Source organism: Mus caroli, unplaced genomic scaffold, assembly GCF_978045245.1.
Source record: "Mus caroli unplaced genomic scaffold, Mus_caroli_1 scaffold_12, whole genome shotgun sequence".
Taxonomy (NCBI): Eukaryota; Metazoa; Chordata; class Mammalia; order Rodentia; family Muridae; genus Mus; species Mus caroli.
The window spans coordinates 50,879,543-50,906,114 of NW_028227267.1; the positions used below are offsets into that span (position 1 = coordinate 50,879,543).

Below are 26,572 nucleotides of genomic sequence, written 5' to 3' on the forward strand. Positions count from 1 at the left end.
CTCTCTTGCCTTCCCTTCCTTATCTCCATTCTTGCTCAAGTCCCTAATACCAAAGTGTTTGTCCCCAGCATCTAGCAGGAACTGTTCCTGTGATGGTCACCACATGGTCCAACATAGATGTCCTACTTTGCTTTATAGTTTTGTCATACATGTCATGACCAGAGGAAACCTGGAGAAGAAAGGGTTCATTTCAGCTTATCCCTGAGGGAAGTCAGGGCAGGAACGCAAGGCAGGAACCTGGAGCAGGAACTGAGGCAGAGGCCACTGAAGAACATTGCTTGCTAGCTTTCCTTCATGGCCTGTTCAACCTGCTCCCCCTGCCCCCGACACCCACAGGGTTTCTCTGGGTAACAGTCCTGGGTGTCCTGGAATGGACTAAGCCGACTAGGCTGGCCTCAACCTCACAGAGCCCCAACTGCTTCTGTCTTCTGAGTATTGGGATTAAAGGCATGTAGCACCACCGCCTGACTTCGGCTCGCTTCTTAATACAACCCAGGACCAACCACCTATGGGTTGTACCTGCCACATCAAACCATTGATCAAGAAAACAGACTTTATCTACAGGTCAATCTTACAGAAGAATTTTCTCAATTGAGCATCCCTCTTCCCAGATGTGCATATGATGGTCAGAGAAGAACTTGTAGGGACTGTAGGGATTGAAGGACTTGAAGGACTTGTAGGGATTCTCTCTATCCACCCTGCAGGTCCTGAGGATCCAACTCAGGCTTGGAAGTGAGGGTCTTCATCTGGTGAGCTATCGTCACACTTTTCTGAGATAGGGTATTCCTGAGACTTGCAATTCTCCTGCTTCAGCCTCCAATTTGCTGGGATTACAGATCAGTACCACCATGTGTGCTCTGCTCAGCTCAGTTCTCTCTCTCTCTCTCTCTCTCTCTCTCTCTCTCTCTCTCTCTCTCTCTCTCTCTCTCTCTCTCTCCCTCTCTCCTTCCCTCCCTCCTCCCTCTCTCCCTCCCTTCTGGTGCTGGAGGTTGTACCCAGAGCAAGTGTTCTCCCACTGAGCAACATCCACAGCCCGTCCTAATAGCCTTCAATTTGCTCTCTGTATCGTGGCGGTTTTCCCTACACCTCTTTTCTATCCAGAGCCTGGGATTTTGTTTGTTTGCTGTGATACCAGTTTCCATACTGTATCTCAGACAGGTTTGGAACTCATGGCATAGCCCAGGATGGTCCTGGCAATCCTCATGCCTCAGACTGCTGAGGGCTAGGATGACCAAATGACCTTTGATCATCATGAATCAGGTTGTGCCTGGCTTTTGATCAAAACTTTCTGGTGTCTGACTATTGTCTAGAAGCAGATCTTACCATGGCTTCCAGAAATGTCTCTTCTGTTCAGCTGGTCTTTCGGAGCTTATGCCTAGTGGGAGACCAAGGTGGGGACATCCTTTCTGTAGCTGCCACTGAAGGATTATCCTGCTCCCCTGAGACTACATACCCCAACAAAGTCACTCTAGTCTGTCACCCAGACCTTGGTGTTTTCTTCTTTTTCTTCTTCTTCTTCTTCTTCTTCTTCTTCTTCTTCTTCTTCTTCTTCTTCTTCTTCTTCTTCTTCTTCTTCTTCTTCTTCTTCTTCTTCTTTTCATTTTTCGAGACAGGGTTTCTTTGTATAGTCCTGGCTGTCCTGGAACTCACTCTGTAGACCAGGCTGGCCTCGAAGCCAGGTGGCTTTCAAACTCACTATCCTCCTGCCTCACTCAGCTTCCTAAGAGTAGTGTTGGAATTACTGAAATAGGCTACCGTGCTTGGCTACACCCTGTTTTTACAATCATTTCCTACCACTGCTGTATTGCCTGCTTGTGTGTTCATTATTAGTCCTTATTGGAACCACTAGAGAACAAAATAATTAAATTTGACATCATCATTTCCTTTATGATCCATTCCAAATTATGGCAATGCTTTATATGATGATTTGTGATATATATATATATATATATATATATATATATATTTGTTTGTTTTCCTTTGCTTTTCTTGGTGTTGTTCAGAGGATCAAACCCAGGCCCTTGGCTCTAGCAAGCGCCCCCCCACTGAGCAGAACCCACCCATCCCTGAAGATGTTGGTTTTGCAGACAAGAAAGGGTTGACAAGATCAAAAACACAAATAAAGCCAGCCATAACAAAGTGATTTTTTTTTTCTAGTGAGGAGGAGATAGGGAGGTGGAGTAACGGGAAAGGAACCTGCCAGCTGACACTAGCAGATTTCAAGTGACTTCTTTGTCTGAGGTTAGAGCAGAGGGGACTTTATGATCACAACGCTGAGTCTGGCAGCTTTGGAAATTGGAAAATGTGGCCTCTATCTCCCTCATCTTGGTTTCCCAGACAGCCAGATAAATACTGTAATTTTGGTGGTATAGTGACGAGTTATTTCATTTTGAATTTTAGCCTGGCCTGCCAGGGCTCAGTTCAGGCACTTTAGTGCCAAACAATGTAGTTTTTGTTTAACAGAATGTAAGACCCAGATATTAAAGTTGCTACTGTCCAGGTGTGGCCATGATGATGTGATTGTTGTGAGAGAATATCTTAGATAGATGCTGATACATTTAAGGCTGAAATAAGCTGCTGTCTTAGATTTGCTCATAAATAATATGGAGGGCGAAGTCACTAGTGGAAGACTGCATTTCCATCTTTAAGCTGGATGACAGACAGCAGGGGTTCACTACACTGCCCTCTCTGTTTGGTCCCTGCAGGGTCTGACTCTGGCTCAGGCTCACTGTTAGTCTGTGTTTATTGTAGGATGTGAGGTATAGCTTGGCTGTAGAGGGCTTGTATAGCAAAGAAGAATAAACCCTAGGACCACAAACAAATAACCAAAAATATTTATTGCCTAGACACTCAATTGGAATAGTAAAAGGTATATTTTCAAGATAAATTTCAATCATGTATTGCCAGTCATTGGTAGTCTAAATTCTAGTGGCCAGATGACCAGCTGGCCTCAGACTAAGGTGAGTCTCCTGCCTCAACTGCCTACTTTATCTGGGGCTACAGGTATGGGCCAGCCTGTTTTTAAAAGCATAACTTTAGGCTGGGTAGTGGTGGTGCACGTCTTTAATCCCAGCACTCAGAAGGCAGAGGCAGGCAGATCTTTGAGTTCAAGCCAGCCTGGTCTACAGAGTCAATTCCAGGACAGCCAGGAACACACAGAGAAACCTTGTCTCAAAAAACCAAAACAACAACAACAACAACAATAATCCAACCCAACCAAGCTAAACAAAAAAACCCAACCCCCCCAAACAAACCAACAACCCTTCAAAACCCAAAAGAAAACATAACTTTATTTAATCTTGCTTGTTTCTTTTTTTCTTTTTACCAAATCACAATAATTAGAGGTCACGTCGTCTAACAGAAACATGTAGAAAGTTAGGAAGAAAATACAGTTCCCTCAGTAGGTGAAAATGTGTGGTGCCATCACTTAGAGCCTTTGCCAAACCTTCCTCTGATGTAGAGTATAAAACCCATGGCAAGGCAATACAGTCCTTTAGAAGATGCCTAATACTATACAGTTTACCAGACTAGTAGAATAAAACGCCCTGGTACAAATTGGATTACAGGTACAAGGCTGTGCCTGATGAGTACTGCCTGGCCGCTGGACGTTAGGGATAGATCTATGCCAAGCAAAGATCTGCTGCCCTTGCTGACCTGAAGGGACTTAGCAGCAAGCACTTCAAATCTTTTCCTTTTCTCCTGGGGTCTCTGGATAGCTTTGTCTCCACACCAAAGGATGCACACAGGCTTTGAGGATGCCTTCACGTGAAAGCCACAGACCATAGCAAGCAGATGATGCAAGGGGCTGAAGAAAAGTTCCCCAGATTACAACTGATGCACTCCCAAGGGTCAGACACGTTGCTACCAGAAAACAGAAATGGGGGCTGAGAGCCGCGCTCTAGTTAGTCCTCCACTCCTTGCAGTATATCAAAAAACCTGTCTCTGCCCTGAAAACAAAACACACAACAAAGCCACAAACAAACCAGCCCCAACAGGTCCTTCTCTGATTAGTGTACAAACATGGGAAGAGAAATCCTCGACTGAGAAAATTCCTCTGCAGTAGAAGGCTTACCTAGAGTTAGAGAGAGACCCTGTGTTTCATCGCCAGTCTAAGAACACAGAAAGAAGACAGAAAAGAGATGAAAATCAGAGGACTCATTAGTGAATATCTGACCGGAAGGAGCAAAGGAAATAGAGGCCGTTAAACAAACGAAGCAGTGCAGGGGACACAGAGAAGTGAAGTGCCTGGGACAGAAGAAATTAGTGTCTGGGCTGGGGCAGCAGATTGAGCTCCCAGGATGAGAAAGACCTGGAAAAGCAGGCCCCTTTTTCCTGTATCATAAGAACTTCTTGTAGTAATTTCTTGCTTGTGTGTGCATGAATGTGCAGTGTGCATGTGTGGGCACATGTTTGTGTGTGTGCGTGTGCATGTGCCTGTGTGTGTGTGTGTGTATTATTTACAGTGTTGGGGTTTGATCCAGTACCTTATGATTGCCTGACAGACTATATACCATTCAACTACAAACCTAGTTGTCTTGTATTTTTTGAGATCAGGGTTTCAGACTCACGGTTTTACTGTCTCAGCCTAAGTGCTGGGATCATAGACCTGGGGTAGGGTGTGCATAACACTGAGGACTGAAGGAAAGGCCCTGCGGATATAAAGGTTGTGTATGAGTCCCCAGCCAAGAAGGGCAAGTTCAGTGCTCTAAGATGCTCCAAGAGAGACCATGTTCACATAGCCCTGTCTGTAGTATTAAGCCATAATTGTTCCATTTTATTACTAGCTGTTAATTGCTATGTCTAACTTATACACTACACTTAACCTTAGGGATGGATTGTAGGAAATCACAGTATGTCTTGGGCTCTGTGTTATCTGTGGTTTTAGGCATCCTTGGGGATATCTGAAGATGCATCCCTTGCAGATAAGGAGAAACAACTCATATATTGAAAGACTCATGAGTTAGGATGGTAATGCCCTTCTCCACAGAAAACTAAATGTTTGAACAGAGCAATGACTCCAAGATTCTGAAGGAAGATAAGTTTGTTTTCTAGAGACAGGCTGGCCTCAAACTCACATAATCCTTGTCTCAGGCTCCTGACTCCTGGGTTTACAATGTGTGCAGCCATGTCCAGTTAGGAAAATAACCTTCATTTCGGAAAACTAGATGTAGCTGACTGGGCCCAACGGGATCATCAAATGGATGAAAGCAATTGTTGTACAAGCCTGGTGACCCAAGTCCCATCCCTGAAACCCAGGCTGGAAGGAGAACTGACTCCTGAAAGCTGTCCCCAGTCCTCCTCACAAGTGTCATGGTGGCTCCCCCCAGTGAATGAATACATGTAAAAAGGAGAGACTATACACTGTTTCTAAGTGTGCATGGAAAGTTTATAAGTAATTCCGGCCACTGGGTCACATGACAGGATGTTTTCTATCTCTGTGCTCTGCCACTTGAGGGTTGTGCCTGCTAAGCCTATGGTTCCACCACTGTGACACAGTCCTTAGACATTTCAAGACCAGAAAACACACGCTAACCACAGGTCTTTGGATCACAGTTAGTCTAGAGATGAACATCTTCTTTAAAAGACTCGAAGACACATTTGGAAATCTGAGAGCCGAACTAAGTAATGATTAAGCTAGTACTGAAATGCCTGGATGTTAACAGACAGCGAAAACACTGTATATAAAACCTGATTAGCCAATCAGTCTCTGAGATAAACGTAAAGGATGCCTGGCCATTGTGGACTCTCACCCTCTGGAACCACAAACCCAGATAAACTCTTTTTTTTTTTTTTTTTTTGGTTTTTTCGAGACAGGGTTTCTCTGTATAGCTCTGGCTGTCCTGGAACTCACTTTGTAGACCAGGCTGGCCTCGAACTCAGAAATCCACCTGCCTCTGCCTCCCAAGTGCTGGGATTAAAGGCGTGCGCCACCACCGCCCGGCGATAAACTCTTACTTTATCTCTTTTCTTTACTCTGTCTTTGGTCACGGTCTTTTATCACAGCAACAGGAAAGTAACTAATGTTCATCTCTTCCCCTCCCTCCCCTCCCCTCCCCTCCTCTCTTCCTCTTTAGTCTCCTCTCCTCTTCCCTTCCCTTCCCTTCCCACAGTGAGCCTGGAGGCCTGTCCATCTAGGTAAATGTTTCCCCAGTGAGTTCTACTCTTGGCTCCTGCAAACTGTCTTTTGGGCTAGAGCTGCCAATCACCCGACCCACTTTCTCCTTTGTAATAAATCTGTTTATTGTCATCCCATGAGGTCCCTTTCCAGACCCCTCTTCTCATTCTTGACTCTAGGTCATGAATGTCAGTGTCAAAAGGCTCGAGCATTGCTGACATCCAAGGTCATTGGCTATCACAGCACGGCTCGCCATGACCGGGCCGTACCAGCTTCCTTGCTGTCCTCAGAGGCACCAGCCAAGGGCTTTGGTCTGTTCTTATCCCTCTGTCTGAAGGTTTCTCTTTCCGTTTAGTGTACTTCTCTGTGATTCGTCCTTCAGATATGATGCAAGTGTTTCTTGTTACCGCCCCAGAGAATCTTGCTCCCGTCCCCATTCCTGGCCCTTGGTTGTAGTCTTTGTTTCAAGATAGTCACCTGCAACATACAGTAGTTATGCAATATTTATAGTATATGTAATTACAAATACACTATACACTATACATTATATACCTACCATCTCACTAACTACAGTGATTGTGTGACTAACAGTGACTTCACTAGAAGGCACAACTGCAAGGATGATGATCCAGTTTGCTCACTTATGTCCCCATAGTCTAACAGTGATTGGGACAAACCTGACATGCAACTAAGTGTTCCTGAATGAGAGCTGGAGAAGGCTCAGTGGTTATGAGTACTCGCTGCTCTTGTAGAGGACCTGGGTTCAGTTTTAGCACCTACACGGTGCTCAACCATCCCGACTCCTGTCCCAGAGGGCTGAATGCCCTCTTCTGACCTCTGTGAGCATGGTGCACATGGTGCACACATGTATAGGCCGGCAAACACTCATCCACACAAAGTAAAAATAATTCTGAAAGCAAAGTTGCTGAATGAATAAACATGGGTTCTGTAAGTGTTCACAATGCTTGCTAGACAATTGGATATATGAATATCCATCCCCAGAAGGAAAACGCCGGCTACTTTGACAGTTATTAGCTAGCACAGAAGTGGTAATTATTGCCCAGAAAATGGGCTTAGATTGAAAACACAGGATCCAGCACAGAGCCCAGGTCCTCGAGCTGCGTTAGGAGGGTGGGTGTCGGTCACTGTAAATGAATCCCGGAAGGAGCTAATGTAAGGGAGCCAGGCTGTGTTTCAGAGGCTTCCCTCCATGGCTCCTTGGCTCTGTTGTCATTGTCCTGTGCTGAGACCACACACCATCGTGGCAAGTGGTGGAGCAAAGCTTCCTATTTTGTGGTATCTGGGAAGGGGTGGAAGCCAGGGTTCCAACATTCTCTTTAATGGCAGCCTCTACCCCTGCCAAGGGATCTAACTCCCTTCCACTGGGCTCCATCTCCTAAAAGGATATCCCCTACCAATAGTGCCACAGGCTAGGAACAACTTAAAAAGCATGGGCCCGTAGGGCCCACTCAAGATCAAAAGTATCGTTTCAGTCATTGAGTCAAGAAGCACATTCCTGGTGGGTGTGGTGGAATAAACCTGGAATTTCAACACTTAAGAGGCTGAAGCAGGAAGATCATGAGTTCAAGCCCAACCTGGATTATAAGACAAGACTCTGTCTCAAACAAACAAACAAACAAACAAAGAGGCTGGGAAGATAGCTAGTCTGTCACATACCTGCTGTGCATGCATGAGGACCTGAGTACAAGGACAAGCATGGTGGCACTTGGAATCACAGCACTGGGAAGGCAGAAACGGAAGGGCTCTGAGACCCACTGGTCAGTCAGCCTAGCAGAGTTGGCAAAACCCAAGCCAGTTAGGGACCTCCTTTAAGAAGGAAACAAAAAGAAAGCAAACAAGATGGAAAGAATAGCAGCTGAGGTTGTCCCCTGACTTCCTCAATCTTGTACACACACACACACACACACACACACCTAAAACAAAGCAGAAAGGCAAGAAAACAAAAGATAACAAACATTAAGGGAAAGAAACCCCTCTCCGCCTGCCTCCCCTTGCGTGGTCTCTGCTTCCAGCCACAGCTACAGCAGCGTTCACGCTTTTTATCACCTTCTTATGACTGAGAGTGTCTCCTCTCTCCTCTAGGTTCAGATGTCTCAACTGTCGGGCCCTAGTCACTGGCATTATTTTGGGTAGGTTTAGGAGGTGTGGTCTTGCTGGAGGAAATATGTTCCTGGGGGTGGGCTTTCAGGTTTTAGAGACATAAGCAGTTCTAGTTTTCTCTCTCTGCCTCCTGCTTCTGGTCTGAGATGTGAGTTCCAGTCTATAGTTTGCTGCTCCAATGGCCACGCCTGCCTGTCTGCTGCCAGGCTTCCTGTACCGTGATGGTGATGAACTCTTATCCTGCAGGGACCGTGGGCCCAAATCAGCTCTTTCATCTATACATTGCCTTGTTCATGGTGTTACTTCACAGTAACAGAAATCTAATACCATCATACGCACACACACACACACACACACACACACACACACATACACACTGCCCCTTTTAGTACCATGTCTTCATTCACGACCACACCTTGCTGATTCTACCTCTGAGAACTGTCCTGTCACCATCTTCTCCCTGTCCCAAAGCTGCCCTAAGTCTAAGAACTCACCTGTCTCCTGTCCTGCAGGAACTTGTCATCTATCTCATTGCCCTGAAGCCTTCGTTCGGTTCCCAGACTAACGTTTTATGAATCATGGGGTCAATCATGCCTCTGTCCTGCTCCAAAGCCTTCCGTGGTGGCTCCCCATGGAAAAAAGCAGTGTCTCCTCAGGCTGGTCGGGCGAGCAACACAATCACAGGGGGATTTAATGCTAGATATTTATCTGCCAGAAAATGATTAAAAAAAAAAAAAAAACAGACTAGAATTGGGAGGGACAAAAGCTGCAGACATAAACATGAGAGCTGCCTGTGGATTGGTGGGCAGCACATCACAGCCAATGGGAATAAGGTGCCCGGTGAGCGCCTGACTAAAGTGACCACAGCGGACAAGATGCGCTGTGCATCTCGAACCTCTGAAGTGGACAGTAGAATAAGATCTGTCCTGAACATAATCTCTTTCAGGAATGAGGCGGGGTGGGTGATTGCCTGCAAAAGGTAGAAAAATTTAAAGTTTCCACAATAAAGAAATAAAAGCTGGGTGTGGCGGTATGTGCCTGAACCAGAGTTAGAGGCACCTTTCAAGGCTACAAATGAGTTTGAGGGCAGCCTGGACTATATGAGATTTTGTCTCAAAACAACAACAACACCCTCGTCCCCGCTCCCTCCCCGCCCAAACCAAGAGGAAATGAGAGCTATTTGAAGAGACACAGGTTAACCAGATTTAAACATTAGTTTAAATCATCACATGATACTCATTTTCTTTTCTCTTTCCTCCCCTCCCCTCCCCTCCCCTCCCCTCCCCTCCCCTCCCCTCCCCTCCCCTCCCCTCCCCTCCCCTCCCCTCCCCTCTCCTATTCTTTTCTTTTTAACAAACCAGTTGAAAATAAATGTTTTTTTTTTTTTTGTTAGTTTGTTTTTTCGAGACAGGTTTCTCTGGGTAGTCCTGGCTGTCCTGGAGCTCACTCTGTAGACCAGGCTGGCCTTGAACTCAGAAATCCGCCTGCCTCTGCCTCCCAAGTGCTGGGATTAAAGGCATGCGCCACCACTGCCCGGCGAAAATAAATGGAATTAAGAAACAAAATGCAAACTTGACTTAGCCCAGAAAAGGCTGAGGCACACCCTCTCCCACAGCGCCCTCACTGTCATCTCACCACAGCATTCCCCAGGGTGTGTTATTTCAGTGGACCCACCTACTGCTTGAGGAAGCCACCAGCTTAGAAAATAAAGTCCGAACTTCCATACAGAGACACCGGGCTCACTCTCCAAAGCTGTTCCATAGCACCTTTCTTCCATCACTCCTCTTGATATCCCTGCCTTTGATCCCTTCAGCAACCCTGAACCAACATAAATTTTCCCTATGTTAAGGCCAAATTGGTGTTTCTCTTCTGCCTGACATGTGCCTCTCCCTATTGCTGCTGTATAAACTTTTGCCTTATTTAAGATCCATTCAAATACTCCTTTGAAACTGGGCATGGTGAAACATGCCCGAATCCCAGGATTTGGGAAGTAGAGATAGGAGGATTGCAAGTTCGAGGCCAACCTGGGTTACAGAGCAAGAGCTTGTCTCAGAATAAATAAACAAGAGGCCAGTGAGTTTGCTCAGCTGCTAAGAGCAATCTGTGTGCAAGCCATGTAAACTTAGTTCAGTACCCCACTCCTGTGTAAAGGGCAATGCTGACTTCACAAAGGTATCCTCTGACCTCTGTGACACAAGACCCACTCCCATCCCTTTACACACACACACACACACACACACACACACACACACACAGAGACCTAAGTTAGACCTTGGAACACCCAGGATGGAATAAGACAACAGACTCCCTCAAGAGTGGCATATCTGCAACTCGATCCATGAAAAAGATGAATGGAACAAACATAAAATGTAAAATAATTATAATTTAAAAAGAAACAAACAAAAACTATAAAAGAAGGCCACCGAGCCTGACAACCCATGTTCCACCCTGAGATCCATATAATAGAAGCAGAGAATTCACTTTGGCAGCTCATCCTCTGACTGCCATACCTACTGCATGCAGCACCCCCAACACAAGAACAAAACAAAACAAAACAAAAAACCCAGAACAACATCTCTACCCAAATCCCGTTCCTCTGGGAAAGCTGCCCAAATGACTCCAATCTGTCTTGTCTCTTTCCCTCCAATGATGCTGTACTTTCTTGAGGGAGTCTTTCCATGTTATACACATTTATAGCTCCTGATGCTTTTGTCTTTGGTGTCCATACTTAACGGTCATATTTTTATCTCTAAGATAGAAATATTTCCAATCCCTCCTTTCTTGATACGTTGAGATGTTCCTATGATGAGAGCTGCATTGGTTACCACACGCGATTGGCACATAAAGTAGATGCTTTGCAATAGTTGTAGACTGGATGAATTTATGGCTGTTTATGAAGTTATACAAGATTCTGCTTTATAATGCATGTGAATTGCACATATATTTACATCCCTCATTGGTCAGGGGCTTTCTGAAGGAAATACAGTATCCCTCTTGTATTTAGATAACATTACTCCTCTCCACTTATGATGTGGGGGGCCAGCTTAAAATTACCACTGGAGAGGCTATGGAGGCCACCAGACTTAGCTGGAGCCCTGGAACCCACATGGCGAATAGAGAGAGCTGAATTCTACAAGTTGAGAAGCAATCCCCACTCCTGCATGTCGCCCTCCAGCCTCTCTCACCGTGGCGTGCACGAATACCTGTACAGAACAGTCTTTAAATGTCATAAGGAAATTCTACAAGTTGCTACTAGGAAAATCCGAAGCTCATGAGCACCCAGACGCTTCATCTCCTTCTGTGCACCTTTGTAGTGACCTGGTGCTAGGCCTGTGACATTGCTGAGCCTGGAACATTGCTCATTTAGTAGCCTAATTACTGTTTCTTTTGGACTATCTTTAACTTCTTAGAGAGCCATTCCTTGCCCACTTCTATAGCCACCTTAACATCCTGGTAAACTGATTAAAAACCTTTGGAATCCTTTTTTTCCCCCTGCCCCTGTCACTCCAATGTGTTAAAAATAGAAAATAAGATCTGATAGAAGCATTTTTAACTTTTGAAAAAGACTCATTTCTACTTTGGGATCTTTTAACTTCACAAGACCCTGTTCTCCACCAGCAGAAGAGCTAAGAATAGCATCAGCACGCATCTGAGGCCCACAGGAGAGATTCCCCTGCCTGCTGTAATTGCCTCTCTGATGTACTCACAAATGTATTTTAAAATTGATTTGAATTTTAACTGCTGGCGGTCAGTCCTGGCATTCAGGTACTGAGGTGGGACATAGTGTTGGATGAAGGCAAAAGGCTGATAACCTCTGGCCTCGTAACCTCTGTCTGACTGTTCTGGGGGCCAGAAGTTGTCCCGGCTTCTGGTGATTTAACTCTTTGCTATTCTGTGACCAAAAGCTGTTGGCTTCTGACAATTTACCTCCTGTTGATTGCAGCAGTGGGGAAAAACCCTAATTACTTTGGTTCTTTTCTCTTTGACTCAGGCCTCTGGATGGCTAGGTGAGAGGCTTGGAGCCTTAATGCTTTGTGAGCCAGAGAGGAAAGAAAAAAAAAGAAGGAAAGAAAGACACATATAGAGACACATACATATTAGATTAAGTAAAGAATGACTAACTAGCCTCTTTATTGCTGTTCTTAGTATTTATACTTTCTCAGGATAATTGAGCACAAGGTTTTCTAAGCGCTTTTACATTCCTTAAGTTTATAATAACTTTAAGGCAATCGTTCATATCATAAATCTTAAGGAGTTACAGAAGAATTGTTTACATGTCTTTCCATAAGACTAGTACGTGAGTAAACACTCATTGTCTGTTACTAGGTCTAAAAGTTCATTCTAAACTTAAACCAGTAATTTTTATGTTATAAGTTAGCACAGTTTTGTCCAGAGACAATCATCTGCCTTGTGTCTCATTATTTTGAGGTCTTGTATAGGTGGACCAGTCAATCATTTATTTTCTATCCTTGCACCTACAATAAATTGCCCATTCCCGGTTTATGAACTTTAGTTACCAGATAGTGACCTTGTTCTTAACCTAGAAGGAATGTTTTCCTTTATCATAAATTTGTTCTAAGCCAGCTTTCCCTTCCTAGTGCAATTAGCCCGTGACAGCAAAGGTTTACAGAGCTCTGTTTGCAGCTTTTATTCTATACGGGACTTGAGATTACTTGTATCAGTTTAAGAATTCTATAAAATCATTATCAGGAATTATGAAATCATCAATTCGTCTACACAGCACTACTATATGAAAGTACATCTTCAAATTGATTCTGCAGGAAATCTGCCCAATCACTATCACTGTTGATGCCCAGGAACCATCAGGCTGTATAATAGTGATAGGAAAAGCATGCCATCAGCAAGAAGCAATCCTGGGATGAAGTCTCTTGAGGACACTGCATCTCAGAGCTCACCTGTTGCAGCATGCAGTATGGTAGGCCATCTCCAGAAAACTCGCTTGCCATAGCCTTCCTTACATGGCTTCTGACATATAGCTTTCTTTGTTCTGCAGCTACAAAACCTCACAAAAACCCTTTCCACGTGGGAACGTGGAAGCTGGGTGTCTTAGTTACTGTTTTACTGCTATGAGGAGACAACAGGATCAAGGCAACTCATAAAATGAAGCATTTAACTGGGGATTGCTTACAATTTCAGAGTGTTAGCCCATGATCATGGTGGGAAGCAGACAGACATGATGCTGGAGCAATAGCTGGGAGCTCTACATTCCGATCTGCTGACACCAGGCAGATGTGTATGTGTAAGGGGGCATGGTATGGGATTTTAAAACCTCAAAGCCCACCTCTAATGACACACATCCCCCAACAAGGTCATACCTACTCCAAGGCCACACCTCCTAATCTTTTCAAACAGTTGCACTGAGGACCAAGCATATGAGCCTATGGGGGGGGGGCATTCTCATTCAAACCACCACACTGGGATGACCCAGTTCCATGTTTTCTGGGCTATGGTTGAAGGACTCTGGCAGCGCTGGTGTGGGAGCAAGGCTCCAGTGGACCAGGGAGCATGTCCTTGTTGAATAGGGCCTTCGGGGTGGCCTGCAGCAACGGGATCTTGCCCAGGTTTTACACACAAACAAACTGCCCAGATGCCCAAAAGCCCTGGCTCTGAGCAATCTCAGGATGTCTAAGATGGAGACTAGTTCATTTCCTGGATTGGGCATCCTTGAAAGACCTCCATGGTTCATGCTGCCCCTGGAGGCCATGTTGGTTTCTGCTGCCACGGGAAAGCCATGTTGAGGTCCATGCTCTACGCTGCCCCCTGGAGGCCGTGTGGATGTCGGTGGAGCAGCAGATTTTTAGCAGATCTATTTATATCTGGCCTGAATTCCATAGTAATGCTGCTTAGGCTTTGAAGTAGCTTTGCCTCAGTGATTGTTATCTGAGATTTTATGGGCTTTTTCCTTTGAAGGATTCTCAGAGCCTTTGCATAACTTAGTCTCAAGACTTTCCAGGCAAACCAGGAAGTCTTGTATGGCTGAGACTTGCTTAGCCAATGGTTCCTTCAAGACACACTCTAGATCAGATAAGAGGTTATGTTATGCAGAAACTGACTTGTTAAAAAAAAAAGTGCCTTTCGTGTAACAATATAATGAGCTTCTAGGAAGCTGTCAGGGCTCAATCTTGATCTCCCTGCTGCTTGAGAAGCCTAAACTCCTCCTGCAGTGCATAACTCAGAACACCACAGGTAGTCTGTGCTGCCACCTGAAACCAAGTTGGTGTCTGTGGTCCGTTTTGCTACCAGAGGCCATGTTGATGTGGTTGGTTGGTGTGTGCTGTCACCTGAGGCTGTGTGTCTGTCCATAGTTCATGCTGCCGCTGGCTATTATGGGCAGCATCCTTCTGTCCATTGGCTGGGTGCAAATATCTGCATCTGATTCATTCAGTTGCTTGTTGGTTTTTTTGGAGGGCAGTCATGATAGATGCCTTTTTGTGAGTGCTCCATAGCCTCAGTAATAGTGTCAGGCCTTGGGACCTCCCCTTGAGCTGGATCCCACTTTGGGCCTGTCGCTGGACCTTCTTTTCCTCAGGCTCCTCTCCATTTCCATCCTTGTAATTCTTTCATACAGGAACAATTATGGGTCAGAGATGTGACTGTGGAATGGCAACCCCTCCCTCACTTGATGTCCTGTCTTCCTGCTGAAGGTGGGCTCTATAAGTTCCCTCTCCCTACTATCGGGTGTTTCATCTAAGGTCCCTCCCTTTGAGTCCTGGGTTAATAGTCTCAATTTCCTCAATCAAAAGACAGATTAGGGACCTGGAGAAATGGCTCACTGGTTGAGAGTACTTGTGACTTTTGAAGAGGACATGGATTTGATTCCAGTCACCCAAATAGCAGCTCCCAACCATCCATAAGTTCAGCCTCAGAAGATTTGACGTCCTTTTCTGACCACTATTGGCACTGGGCACACATATGATACACAAACATACATTCAGGCAAAATATTCACACACATAAAATAAAAATAAATCCACACCTTTTCCTTGAATACATAGACCAGCAGAGTGGATTAAAAACAGGATACAGATATTGGCTGCATTTAAGAAACACATTTCACCATTAAAGATAGACGCAGTCCTTTAGGACAGAAGGATGGAAAAGGATCCAAACAAGTAGATCTAGGAAACAAGCAGCAATTGCTTTTCTGATATCTGACAGAATAGACCTCAAAGCCAACTATCCAGAAGATATAAGGGGGCAGGTGCATTTCACATCAATTAAGGAAACAATCAATCAAGAGGGAATTACAAGTAAATACATAAGCTTACCAAACATGATTTCAGCCAACATCATAGATACTCCTAGATGTAAAACCGTAGATTGGCCCCAGCACAGCAGTAGTGGATGACTTCAAGATCCCATTCTCAGCAATAGACGGGTCATCAGGACAAGTTTAACAACCATAGAGCAAATTCACCTAACAGACATCAATAGAACGTCCCACAGACTGTGGGATGCACATTCTTCTCAGCACTCTGTGGGACTTCCTCTAAAACATCATAGTCAGGACACAAAGAAAGCTTCAACATATACAGGGAAGTTGAAATAACTTCTTGTATACTATTTGACTTTGCAGGTTGGTGTTTTGTGTCTACTTGACACAAGTTAGTGTCATCTGTGAAGAGGGAACATCAATTGAGAAAAATGCCTCTATCAGACTGGCAAATCTTTGGAGCAGTTTCTTAATTAATGATTGATATGGGTAGTGTGGCCCCTGGGCAGGTGGTCTTCTTGGGTTGAATGAAAAAGCAATCTGAGCAACCCCGTAAGGAGTTCTTCTATGGTCTCTGCCTGAGTTCTTGCTTCTGGGTTCCTGCCTTGACGTCTTTCAATGATGGACTGTAAGCAGGACATGAAAGCCACAAAACAAAATAAACAAAAGAGCCTTTCCTCCCAAGTTTCTTTTGGTTATAGTGCTGATAACAGCAATGGAAAGTTTAAAAAACAAAAAAAAAAACAAAAACAAAAACTAAACACAGACCAAACTGGAACAAAGCTAGAAATAACCAGCAAAAACAATCAAAGACAATTTGCAAACTCAAAGAGACTGAACAATACACTATTGGATGATCACTGAAATCAGTAACAAACAAACAAACAAAGAGTCCTGGAGACTGCTTCAGCTAGTGCCAGACCTCAGGACGGTCCACATAATGCTAACGCTAGCATGCCAATGTACAGAATTCAAGAGCTATGGGGTCATGGAGGCTTCCACCTAGATTGCAAAGGAAGGCCAGACAGTATGTGGCAGAATCAGAAACCACCTCGGCAGCCTCTGAGAGGGTGCTTGTAAGCTGTGAGAGTGAAACCTGAGACTCAGTGGAACCTAGGAGGCTGGAGATACAGGAATATAGACTGTCTGCTGAGCAAAGATGCAGGCACCAAGCAGTTAGTTCAGGAGAGACTTCATGTGGCCATAGGTGAAGGATCATGTAGGACCTTTGGGGTCCACACGTCCCAGATGCAGCACACAGATGCAGGACTTAGTGTCTGTTTGGGTTTGCTTTGGTCCAAGATTCCTATTCATGTATCCTGTCCTTTTGGAACAGGGAGGTTTATTCTGTGTGTTGGAAGTTATGTAATTTGCTTTTTTTGCTCTTTTCATATTTTAATGATGGCATGCATTTTAATCATTTAAATTTTATTATTTAGTTAGAGTAATAACCTTAGGAAAGAGATATTCACATCAGAATGCACAGCAGGGATCCAGGAATATCTTGTTAGGATGTAACGAAGTTAAAAATCCCGCCAGAACCAAACACTGGCCACAGCTTAACCTGTGTCCAGGTGGGAGACACAATGACTGGAAACTGGCTTCACTCCGTACACTGGCCTAGCTCCAGGGTCTTCATGGTTTCCTCCAGCGTGAGCACTCTTCTTTGCTGGCGCAGGCAGTACCTCTCAGCCATGGACTGAAGCATCCATTTTGCCCGAAGCTTGTTGTTTTGAGAGCCATAACTTAAGACCTTGGTAAGTTCAGGAGATTCCAGATTCTTCAGTTCAAACATGGCCTGGCTCACCTGCTCGATGATGTGAGGCGTTCGAGATCCCTGTGGGCCAAACAGAGATTTTAGCATCAGTGACTGGACCTGGACTTCTGGATCTTTCAAGTCTTCAGGAACTTTCAACCATGGGGGTGGGAGGGGATATCTTTCCGGGTCACGAGGGTTCCCATCATAATTCCTGACCAGGTAAGTTCCCAGATTTCAGGGAAGACTATATCAGGCTTACCCTTGATAGCTCACAGCTCCAGGTTCCACTTTCTGCTTTTATAGGGATTTGTAGCCTTGAGTTTTCTTTTTGAGTCTCAAATGAAACTTTTTAACAGCGTTTGAACATTGTTAGAACCATTAGCACTGTGATTGCTCTTAGAGTTGGCTACGTGGACTTTGTACTTTGAAATGCACAGAAGATTTTGGCGGTTAATGGGTGGGGTGTTAAGTTAGAGTTATGTGCTGGGGAATGGTTACCAGCTTGTGAGCTTCCGTGATGTGACTGGACCATGATGGCTTTGACATGATCAATGGATTAAAGGCATGCACCACCAACACCCGGCTGATAGCAACAAATTTAAGGGTTGGAAGTGTATAAATGAACATACCCACAAATAATAAATCTTTTCTTAAAGTAATAATTTTTAAATAGTAGTAGAGGGATGGAGAAATGGCTCAGTGTTTAAGAGCATTTGTTGCTCTTACAGAGGCCTGGGTTCAATTCCTAGCATCCACATAGCAGTTCACAACTACCTGTAACTCTGGTTCCGGGGCATCTGATGCTACATTCTCATCTCCGTGGGCACCAGGTACACACATGGTGCATGCACGCAAAACACTCATACACATCAAATCAAATCGAATCAAATCAAATCAAGTCAAATCAAATCAACCTAAAAAAAGAATCGTTTTAACTGATAGAGTTGGGCCTGGTTTTGAAGGCCTACACTCATAGCTACTCTGAAGACCAAAGCAGGATGATTACAAACTCTAGGACAGCCTGGGCTACAAAATGATCTTGCCCTGCTCTCTCTCCAGGAACGGAGTAGACAGATAACAATGGGAAAATGGGGGAACTTCTGTTTGCCACACACGAGTAACAGTTCTAACAAGAAAGCAAGAGTTAGAGACCCTTGATGGCAACAGGATGCCAAACAAAGAGATGGCACGTGGTGGTTCGAATGAGACTGATCCCTATAGACATACATTTGAATGCTTGGTCCCTAGTTAGTTAGTTAGTTAGTGGCTGTTGTGGAAAGGACTGGGAGCTGCGTGGATTTGTTGGAGGAGGTGTGACACTGGGGTTGGCTTTAGAGTTTCAAAAGACCATACCATACAAAACCAAGTCGTCGTCGTCGTCTTTTTCTTCTTCTCCTTCTTCTTCTCCTTCTCCTCCTCCTCCTCCTCCTCCTCCTCCTCCCTTTCTCCTCTTCTTCCTCCTCTTCCTTCTCCTTCTCCTCCTTCTCCTTCTCCTCCTCCTCCTCCTCCCTTTCTCCTCTTCTTCCTCCTCTTCCTTCTCCTTCTCCTCCTTCTCCTTCTTCTCCTCCTCCTCTTCTCCTCCACCTCCTTCTTCTTCCTCTTCCTCCTCCTCTTCTTTTCCTTTCTGCTTCATGCTTGTGAATCAGATGTAATCATTTAACTACGTCCCCAAGCATCGTAACTTCCTGTCTGTTGTCACGCTCCCCGTCATGACTGTCATGAACTAACCTTCTGAAACCTTAAGGACGCCCCTAGTCAAATGGTTTCTTCTATACGTTGTCTTGGTCATGACGTCTCTTCACAGCAAAAGGCAGTAAGACATTGTGTTGTAGGATATTTGATAATACTGTGAACCCCAAGATTATATTACTTACTGAAGGAAAAAAAAAACAAATCCTTTTTCTAGTTGTTGTGGTGTGGCTCAGCCCTTAGCACACACACCTTTAACCCTCTGGTTGGAATACAGACACAACCTCAGTACACACCTTCAATTCCAAACACTGAAGGTAAAGTTAGTTTGTAGAAGGAAGCACCCATGTTTGAAAGTGATATCCAATTGAGTGACAGACAAAGTGACAAATCAAAGAAAGATATGACAGAACAGGGTGTGCCCAACTCTCCTGAGAAGAGGGAGGAAAAGGAAGCTACTTAAGGAGTAGGGCAGAGAAAGAGAAGAGCAGAGGAGGCAGAGGAGGCAGTTTGACTGGGAAAGTTTCACAGAGACAGGTTGAAGAGAGAACAAGCCAGACACAGGTGAAGACAGATGAGTCAGAGAATGGAAAGCCAAAAGATTAGAACAGATCACCAAAGTTAGTTTGAGGCCAAGCTAAGCAAAATGTCAGAGGCTGAAAGAAGACGCCAGATGAGTCAGCTTGGAGAGGAGTTTGAGCCGGAGGAGCTGAGTTGAAACAGCCAGCCAGAGGAACTAAGAAGGGCCGAGCTTATCAGGAGCAAGTCTCAGAGGTTCAAAACAGTCTAGGCCTAGATAAGATTGCACAAAGGCTAGAAGCTTCCAGGGCTAGGCCTAGGTTAGCAGACAGAGGCAGTCAGCCTCTGAGATGACAATTACTACAGGAGAGTAAAAGATACTTTTACAACATTGTGTGACAACTTGTCCTCTCAGAAAGATTTGGGGGTGCCAGCTCTGAGAGGTTACAGATACTACAGTTCTGTTCTCTCCATTAGCTTTAGGGTGTCAGCTCAGAGATATCAGCAAGTGCTTGACAGCTCTCAGAGGTCTGGGAGTGCCAACTAAGAGCAGTCCCCTGCAGAACAAGTCTGTGGAGAGCAAGCCACTGATTCCAGGAGCAGGAACCGCTCCCATTCCTGACAAGTTAGAAAGTCTGGGGCAAGTCCCCCTCTGGAAACTGAAGCCGTGGCTCTCAAAGGCAGAGGCAGGAGTAATAATGGGTTCTGGAACAGGAGCCGCAACCTTGTTCCACCCTCAACAAATTCCCCAGACAGAGAGCAGCAGGACTTAGAGCAGGAGAAATAGGAACTCGGGAAAATTTCCTTGATGTGGCAGGTCTCCTGTGAGACTCTGGTGAATCTCAAGAACAGTATTCCTTCTCCAAATAGTGCCTAGGAGCTGGGTAGTGACACAGGCGGGAGCCAGCTGGAAGCTAGACTCTACCTGGACCGAACTCAAGTTTTTCTCTTTTTCCAACTCCAAAGAGTGATCCAGTGAGTCTGTCTGTCCAAATCTTGTGTATCCTAGTATGTAAAGCCCAGTAGGTACTGATTGGGTAGGAAGTGTGTGTGTGTGTGTGTGTGTGTGTTTTCTAATGAAGTGTAAACTAAGACTAACCCAGAGAGAAAACTATCAGATTCAGGGAATGAGAAATCTGAGGGTATTCTCGAAGGGCTGTTTCTCCAGGTCTTTTGCTCTCCTCACCCAGTGTTGCTGTGAAAATGGAGGAAATGGAAGGAGAACGGTGGGAAAACTCTCATAGTCTTGTCATGGCTTCTGGGTCCCATTGAAGTTCAGCCAAAGCAGCCTGTTGTGTGCTGTGCCTGGAGGTCTGAGCTTTCTTTTAGCTGCTGGGCCTTCCTTCTGGTCCCAGGGGCTGTGACAAGGACCAATTTTCTTTCTGGGGCCATGAAATTACCACGGCGGCTGTCAGAAGAGAGCCTGCTACCATTTTCACACTTGCTGCTACAAGGTGCAGCTGTCTTCAAACCCAGGATTCTCAGGCCCTGGCTGCCACCGCTGAGCTCATGTCACCTTCTTACGGCCATCACCATTTGACATACTCATCCTACACTATATGAGACTGTTCTCCCATATCTGGGTAACAGAATTTCTCTGAACCTAACAATGGAAAGTGACACTTTGATGACATTTTCACTGGTATGTTTCTTATTAAAAGTGAGGTTATAAATTTTCTAAAATGTTTTAAGGGGCTTGGTGAGATGGCTCAGTGGGCAAAAGAGTTGGCCATGTACCTTACGTAGGGTTTTATTGCTTTGAAGAGACACCACACCATGCTTTTGTTTGGAGAAATGTGGACTTTGAAACTTTGCATTGGAATTAGTTGAATGCTTTATGTGGGATGTAGTGGGCTATTCTAGTAGGAACGTGGAAGACAGAGGTGCTGAGAGAGATTGAAACTGTGGAGGCCTGGCTCAAGAGGTTTCAGGGGAGAAGAATACTAACTTGTGTCTGAGAGACCATTCTTGTGATATTTTGCCAAAGAACGTGGCTGGTTTCTGCCTGTGTCTGAAAAGTCTGCCTGAAGCGAAATTGAAGTTTTGGATGAGTTGCCTTGGTAGAGAAAATCTCAAAACAGCCCAGTCTTGACTCTGCTGTGTGGTTATTGCTGTTCACTCTTTCGCAGATCTATAAAGAAAAGGAGCCGTCTTAGCAAGGAACAATAGAAAAAAATGCACAATTTGAGGTCTCAGAAGGTCAAGCCCAGGCTCAGTGGCTCACCGTCTCAGGAAGACCTGCTGCCTGTAGATCCAGATGAAGAACTGCCAGCTCCTTCTCCAGCACCATGTCTGCCAGCCTGCTGCCATGCTTCCTGTCATGATTATAATGGACTAGACCTCTGAGCCATAAGCCAGTCCCAACTAAACATTTTCCTTATTAAGAGTTGCCATGGTCATGGTGTCTTTTCACAGCAATAGAAAATCTTCCTAAGGGCTGGCAAGATGGCTCAGCAGGTAAGAGCACTGACTGCTCTTCTGAAGATCCTGAGTTCAAATCCCAGCAACCACATGGTGGCTCACAACTATCTGTAATGAGATCTGACTCCCTCTTCTGGTGCGTCTGAAGTCAACTACAGTGTACTTATGTATAATAATAAATAAATCTTTGGGCCTGAGTGAGCAGGGGCTGACAGGAGTGAACAGAGGTCCTAAAATTTCAATTCCCAACAACCACACGAAGGCTCACAACCATCTGTACAGCTACAGTGTACTCACATACATAAAATAAATAAATAAATCTTTTTAAAAAGTGATACAAAGAGAAAAGAATAATTTTTTTTTTAAAAAGAAGAAAACCTTACTAATAAACCATGTAAGTCTAAATTCAATCATGAGGCCCATGGCGAAAGGTTAGAACCAACTCCAAAAAGTTGTCTTTGACCCCCTACAACTTCCACATGCACACACACTAATAATAACAATAGCCACAATAAATAAAATAGTTTAAACCATTCAAAGGATGTTGCTTTTGCAGTGCCATGGCGTGAACCCAGGGTCTCATGCACACTAGGCAAATGACCTAACACTGAGGTGGACTCCCAGTCCTTACATGTCATTTTTATTCTTTTCTAGGGACTAACCATTCATCTATTTGATTCAAGTTTTATAATGTTGTTAACATTTTTAAAAGCTCCCTGAATTTTAAAGGTATTAGCCTTGTATTATATAAGTGGATTCCACCATTTGTCACTTAGGATCCAATTTCACGTATGGTGGGGTTTGCCCCCCACCACTGGGTTTTTATGTGTGCTCTTTAAGCAGAAATGTTTTTTGTTTGTTGTTTTTTTTTAGAGGGATGCTGGAGAGATGATGCTGGCCTGGGTCTGCTTCTGCCCTCATCTGGCTGGACAGGAGGGAAAGAAGCTTACCATGCAGGTGGGTTAGACAGAAACTTGGTCAGCTAGATGTGGGAGAAACAGCCTTCTCAGGAGATAGCGTTCAGTGAAACAGCTCTCTTTATTGGAGGTGAACAAGGGTGTTCCCCTTTATTGGGATTAAAGGCGTGGCCACCACCAGAAGGCTTCTGTATGTTTATTGTTACGCTTCTAAAATTACATGTTTCTAAAACCTTATAGGTGCTCTATATTTTAACATTTAAATAAAGCTTGTTTCCACACACAGATATGGGGTTTTCTCCCCATAGGTTATTCTTGTTTGGTTGGTTTTCATCTTTTTTCTTTAATTTTTTGAGACAGGGTTTGCTGTATGTAGCCCAGGATAGCCTGGAGCTTACTATCTAGACCAAACTGACCTAAAAACAAAAGAAACACCGACAAACAGCGCAGTGGAAATGTTTATTTTCTTTCCTTTTTATCGGTTTTTTCTTCTCTTTCCATCTCTTTTTGCTCCCCTTTTCTTTTCTTTTTTGGGTATAGGGCCTTGAGTATCACAGGTTGTATCTAGGCAGGAGTGAAGCTGAGATCTTCCATCCTCCTGCTTCACCCTCCCAAGCATACCGCCAGGGCCGGGCTCATTTATTCAAACAAACAAACAAACAAACAAATAAACAACCCCAAAAAGCTAAACTTTTTTTTTCTGGAGGTCTTTTTGTTGTGAGTTTATAGCCAATCAGCCTCTATCCACATAATAATTTCTTAGTTTTTCTATTTCTAATTTATGCTGTACTTTTGTTTTGTTTTGTTTTTCAAGACAGGGTTTCTCTGTATAGCCCTGGCTATCCTGGAACTCACTTTGTAGGCCAGGCTAGCCTCGAACTCATAAATCTGCCTGCCTTTGCCTCCCAAGTGCTGGGATTAAAGGCGTGCGCCACCATGCCCAGCAATGCTGTACTTTTAAAGCTGCCATTAATTATTTCTATTTCATTTTAGATTATGCCAAAGCTTCTATGGCTTTGCGACTCCATTTCTTTTTGTTTGGGGGTCGTTTACTGGAACATTAATAGGCTCATTTCTCCCTCTCGGCTTCCATGGTAGGTAACAAGGGGCTGCTTCGAAGACCTCCTGGACTTGTCAGGCCACCGTAGGACCCACCTGTCTGTCGAGGGACTCAGCCTGGCTGCTTCTGCGGCTGCGCAGGTGGATCAGCGCCCCGCCCCGTCCGGCCCCGTCCCGCCCCGCCCCGCCCACACCGCGTGCCGGTTCAGTCTGGCGTGCGCAGCCTCGAACCAGGTGGTGGCATCCTGGGCGGAGGCTGCGTGTTTTCCCGCCGTTTCTTGTGCCTCGTGAGGGAGAGAACCGGATGGTCTGAGATCTGAAACGTTGGAACCCGGCTGCCAAGCTGGTAGGGACACGAGCTAGAAAGGGTCGAGCTGGAGGCCGCGCGAAGGCTGGCGGCCTCTTCCCCAAGCCAGGCATGGCCGCTTACCACTGGAGTGTAGCCGCGACTGGAAACCCCACCCCCACCCCCAGCTTGGTGCTGTGGGGACGGCTTATTTAGATATTTATTTGCTCATTCATTCATTCATTCATTGACAGGTTCTCACTACATACCCCAGGCTGACCTAGAACTCACTGTGTAGACCAGGCTGGCCTCCAACTCACAGTCAGTCTGCCTGCATCTGCCCTCCAAGTGCCAGGATTAACGTCCTACGTCACCTCACCCTACCATTTAGTAAATTAAAGAACATTTTACATTTATTTGTGTAGTTGAGTGTGGGGCATTCGAATAGTTACCGGGTGGTGGTTCGCTTGCCGGGGCGTACACGTGGAAGGTATGGGGCAGCCTGTGGGAGTCTGTTCTACCTGTGGACCCCAGGTATCAAACTCTATCCCTCTTAACCGATGAGCCATCTCTCCAGCTCCATCGATCATAAATCATAAACGGCAGATTTTTATTTCATTTTGTTTTATTTCTTGACACAGGGTCTTACTATTTAACTCTGGCTGACCTTGAAATCTCAGAGGTCCACCTGCCTCTGTTTTTCAAGTTCTTGGACTGAAAGTGCATGCCACTTTACTGGCTAAGGTGGCAGAATTTTTAAAGATGGGGTGCAAAGTAACCTCATTCGCTTTGTAAGCCTCTACATAAACTGGCGCTCTGAAAATGAATTGTTGAGAGAAAAGGATTGTGGTAGGGAGGAAGGAACTTGTTTTATTTTAACAGCTTAAATATTAATTTATATTAAGAATTATATTTATAAATATATTATTTATAAAAGTCGATCGATTATGTTAATTAATAAATGTTAACTAGCATATTCATATCCAACATATTTTGTTGTGTTTTTTAGAGCCCAGTGCTGTTTTCAAATGTCAGTTTCTTCATTTAAAAAAACTCCTACAGCCTGGTCTGCAGAGCAAATTCCAGAACAGCTAGGGCTACACAGAGAAACCCTGTCTGAAAAAACAAAACAAACAAACAACTCCTACAAAGTGGGCCAACAGAATGGCCCAATGGGTAAAAGTAGGTGCCATTTATGTAGAGCTCATCCTCCCCGGAGTCAGCATGGAGGAAAGAGAGAAACAATTCTCAGAGGTTAGCTGTGACCTCTGCACCTGCCTGTGGCACATGCTCGCTCCACCCATGAAATAAACTTGTTTTTCCAACCCCATAAAATAACTTTTGTTTGGATATATATTTAAATTATGCAAAAAATTGCTGTTAGAAAAAAATCATACCATATGGCTACCATGTGAACGGAAGGGCTGTTTAATATAGGAACATGTATTTTCTACAGAATCAGGAGAATTGGATTCTAATTCCAGAATTACCAGTAAAGATGGAATTTTGGATAAATTGGTTAGGTGTGGTTATAATCATGTGCATCGTGTGTCTATGTGTGGGAGGGGTGGGGATGAGCCTGGTCATGACTTGACACCTCGATCTGTGACTGGGTTTCTGTGGGGGAGGCGTGTGTTAGCTGATAAACTCTTATCATCAACTGCTTCGCTTCTATAAGACGTGTCCAAGTGTGGTCTGTCTGATCCACCACTGCCTATTGGCTGCTTTCTCTGCCCTATGAGTAAAGACATGGGCTGGGCTGGGCTGGGGGCTGGGCTAGGGGCTGGGCTGGGCTGGGGCTCAGTGGTGGTGTACTTGTTTAATGTTCATGAAGCTCTAGTTTGAGCCATAGCACCTCACAAATATGGCTTTTTTTTCTCATTTTTTAAAAGATTGTTTTTCTAGTTATTAATTGAACTATGAGTTAAGCTACAAAACTTACAAAAGAAAAGCAAGTTACAGTAAAGGCAAACATATAAATATAGATAGCTAACTATACCACTCCAAGAGGGAGAAAAAAAGCCTCATTTCTGACTTCCCATTACTTTTCTACTTCACACACACACACACACACACACACGTTCTCTGGCATATAGTAAAGGTAGTTTGGTGACTTTTTTTCTCATATGTATATCCCTACAGACAAATGTAATGCCTACAAATTTGTTCCCACATCCAGTAAACTGTCGAATGTTAAGCAGTGCTATTGTAATAGGTATAATTATGTTATGCCCTACATTATCCTTATTCTTTTTCTCTATCTGGTCCAGAATGGATTGGTTTCATTGCAACCAGTGTTTCCGAAAAGATGGGGCCCATTTCTTTGTCACCAGCTGTGGCCATATTTTCTGTAAAAAGTGTATGACTCTGGGTGAGTGACTTCTTTTCAGATTTATCCCAAAATGTTTAACTTAGATATAATGAGTAGCCATTTCTCTCTGTGATGCAGAATA

At 44.6% G+C, this 26,572-nt stretch overlaps 1 protein-coding gene and 1 pseudogene across 2 annotated transcripts in view; one reads left to right on the forward strand and one right to left on the reverse strand.

The window, feature by feature from the left end:
• The window catches only part of Rnf212b (ring finger protein 212B), a 71,737-nt gene that overhangs the window by 4,851 nt on the left and 40,314 nt on the right, over positions 1 to 26,572 (forward strand). The window contains exons 3-5 of one of the 2 annotated variants that reach the window (XM_029469303.2): positions 22,731 to 22,814; positions 23,873 to 23,974; positions 26,390 to 26,490. In XM_029469303.2, the coding sequence (XP_029325163.1) occupies positions 26,391 to 26,490 (100 nt within the window). In that variant the 5' untranslated portion in view covers positions 22,731 to 22,814; positions 23,873 to 23,974; position 26,390. Of the gene's footprint in view, positions 1 to 22,730; positions 22,815 to 23,872; positions 23,975 to 24,109; positions 24,180 to 26,389; positions 26,491 to 26,572 lie in introns of those variants that run through there. The other variant, XM_021182410.3, reaches the window with a different exon arrangement.
• On the reverse strand, positions 17,073 to 17,434 carry LOC110308851 (developmental pluripotency-associated protein 5A pseudogene; annotated as a pseudogene).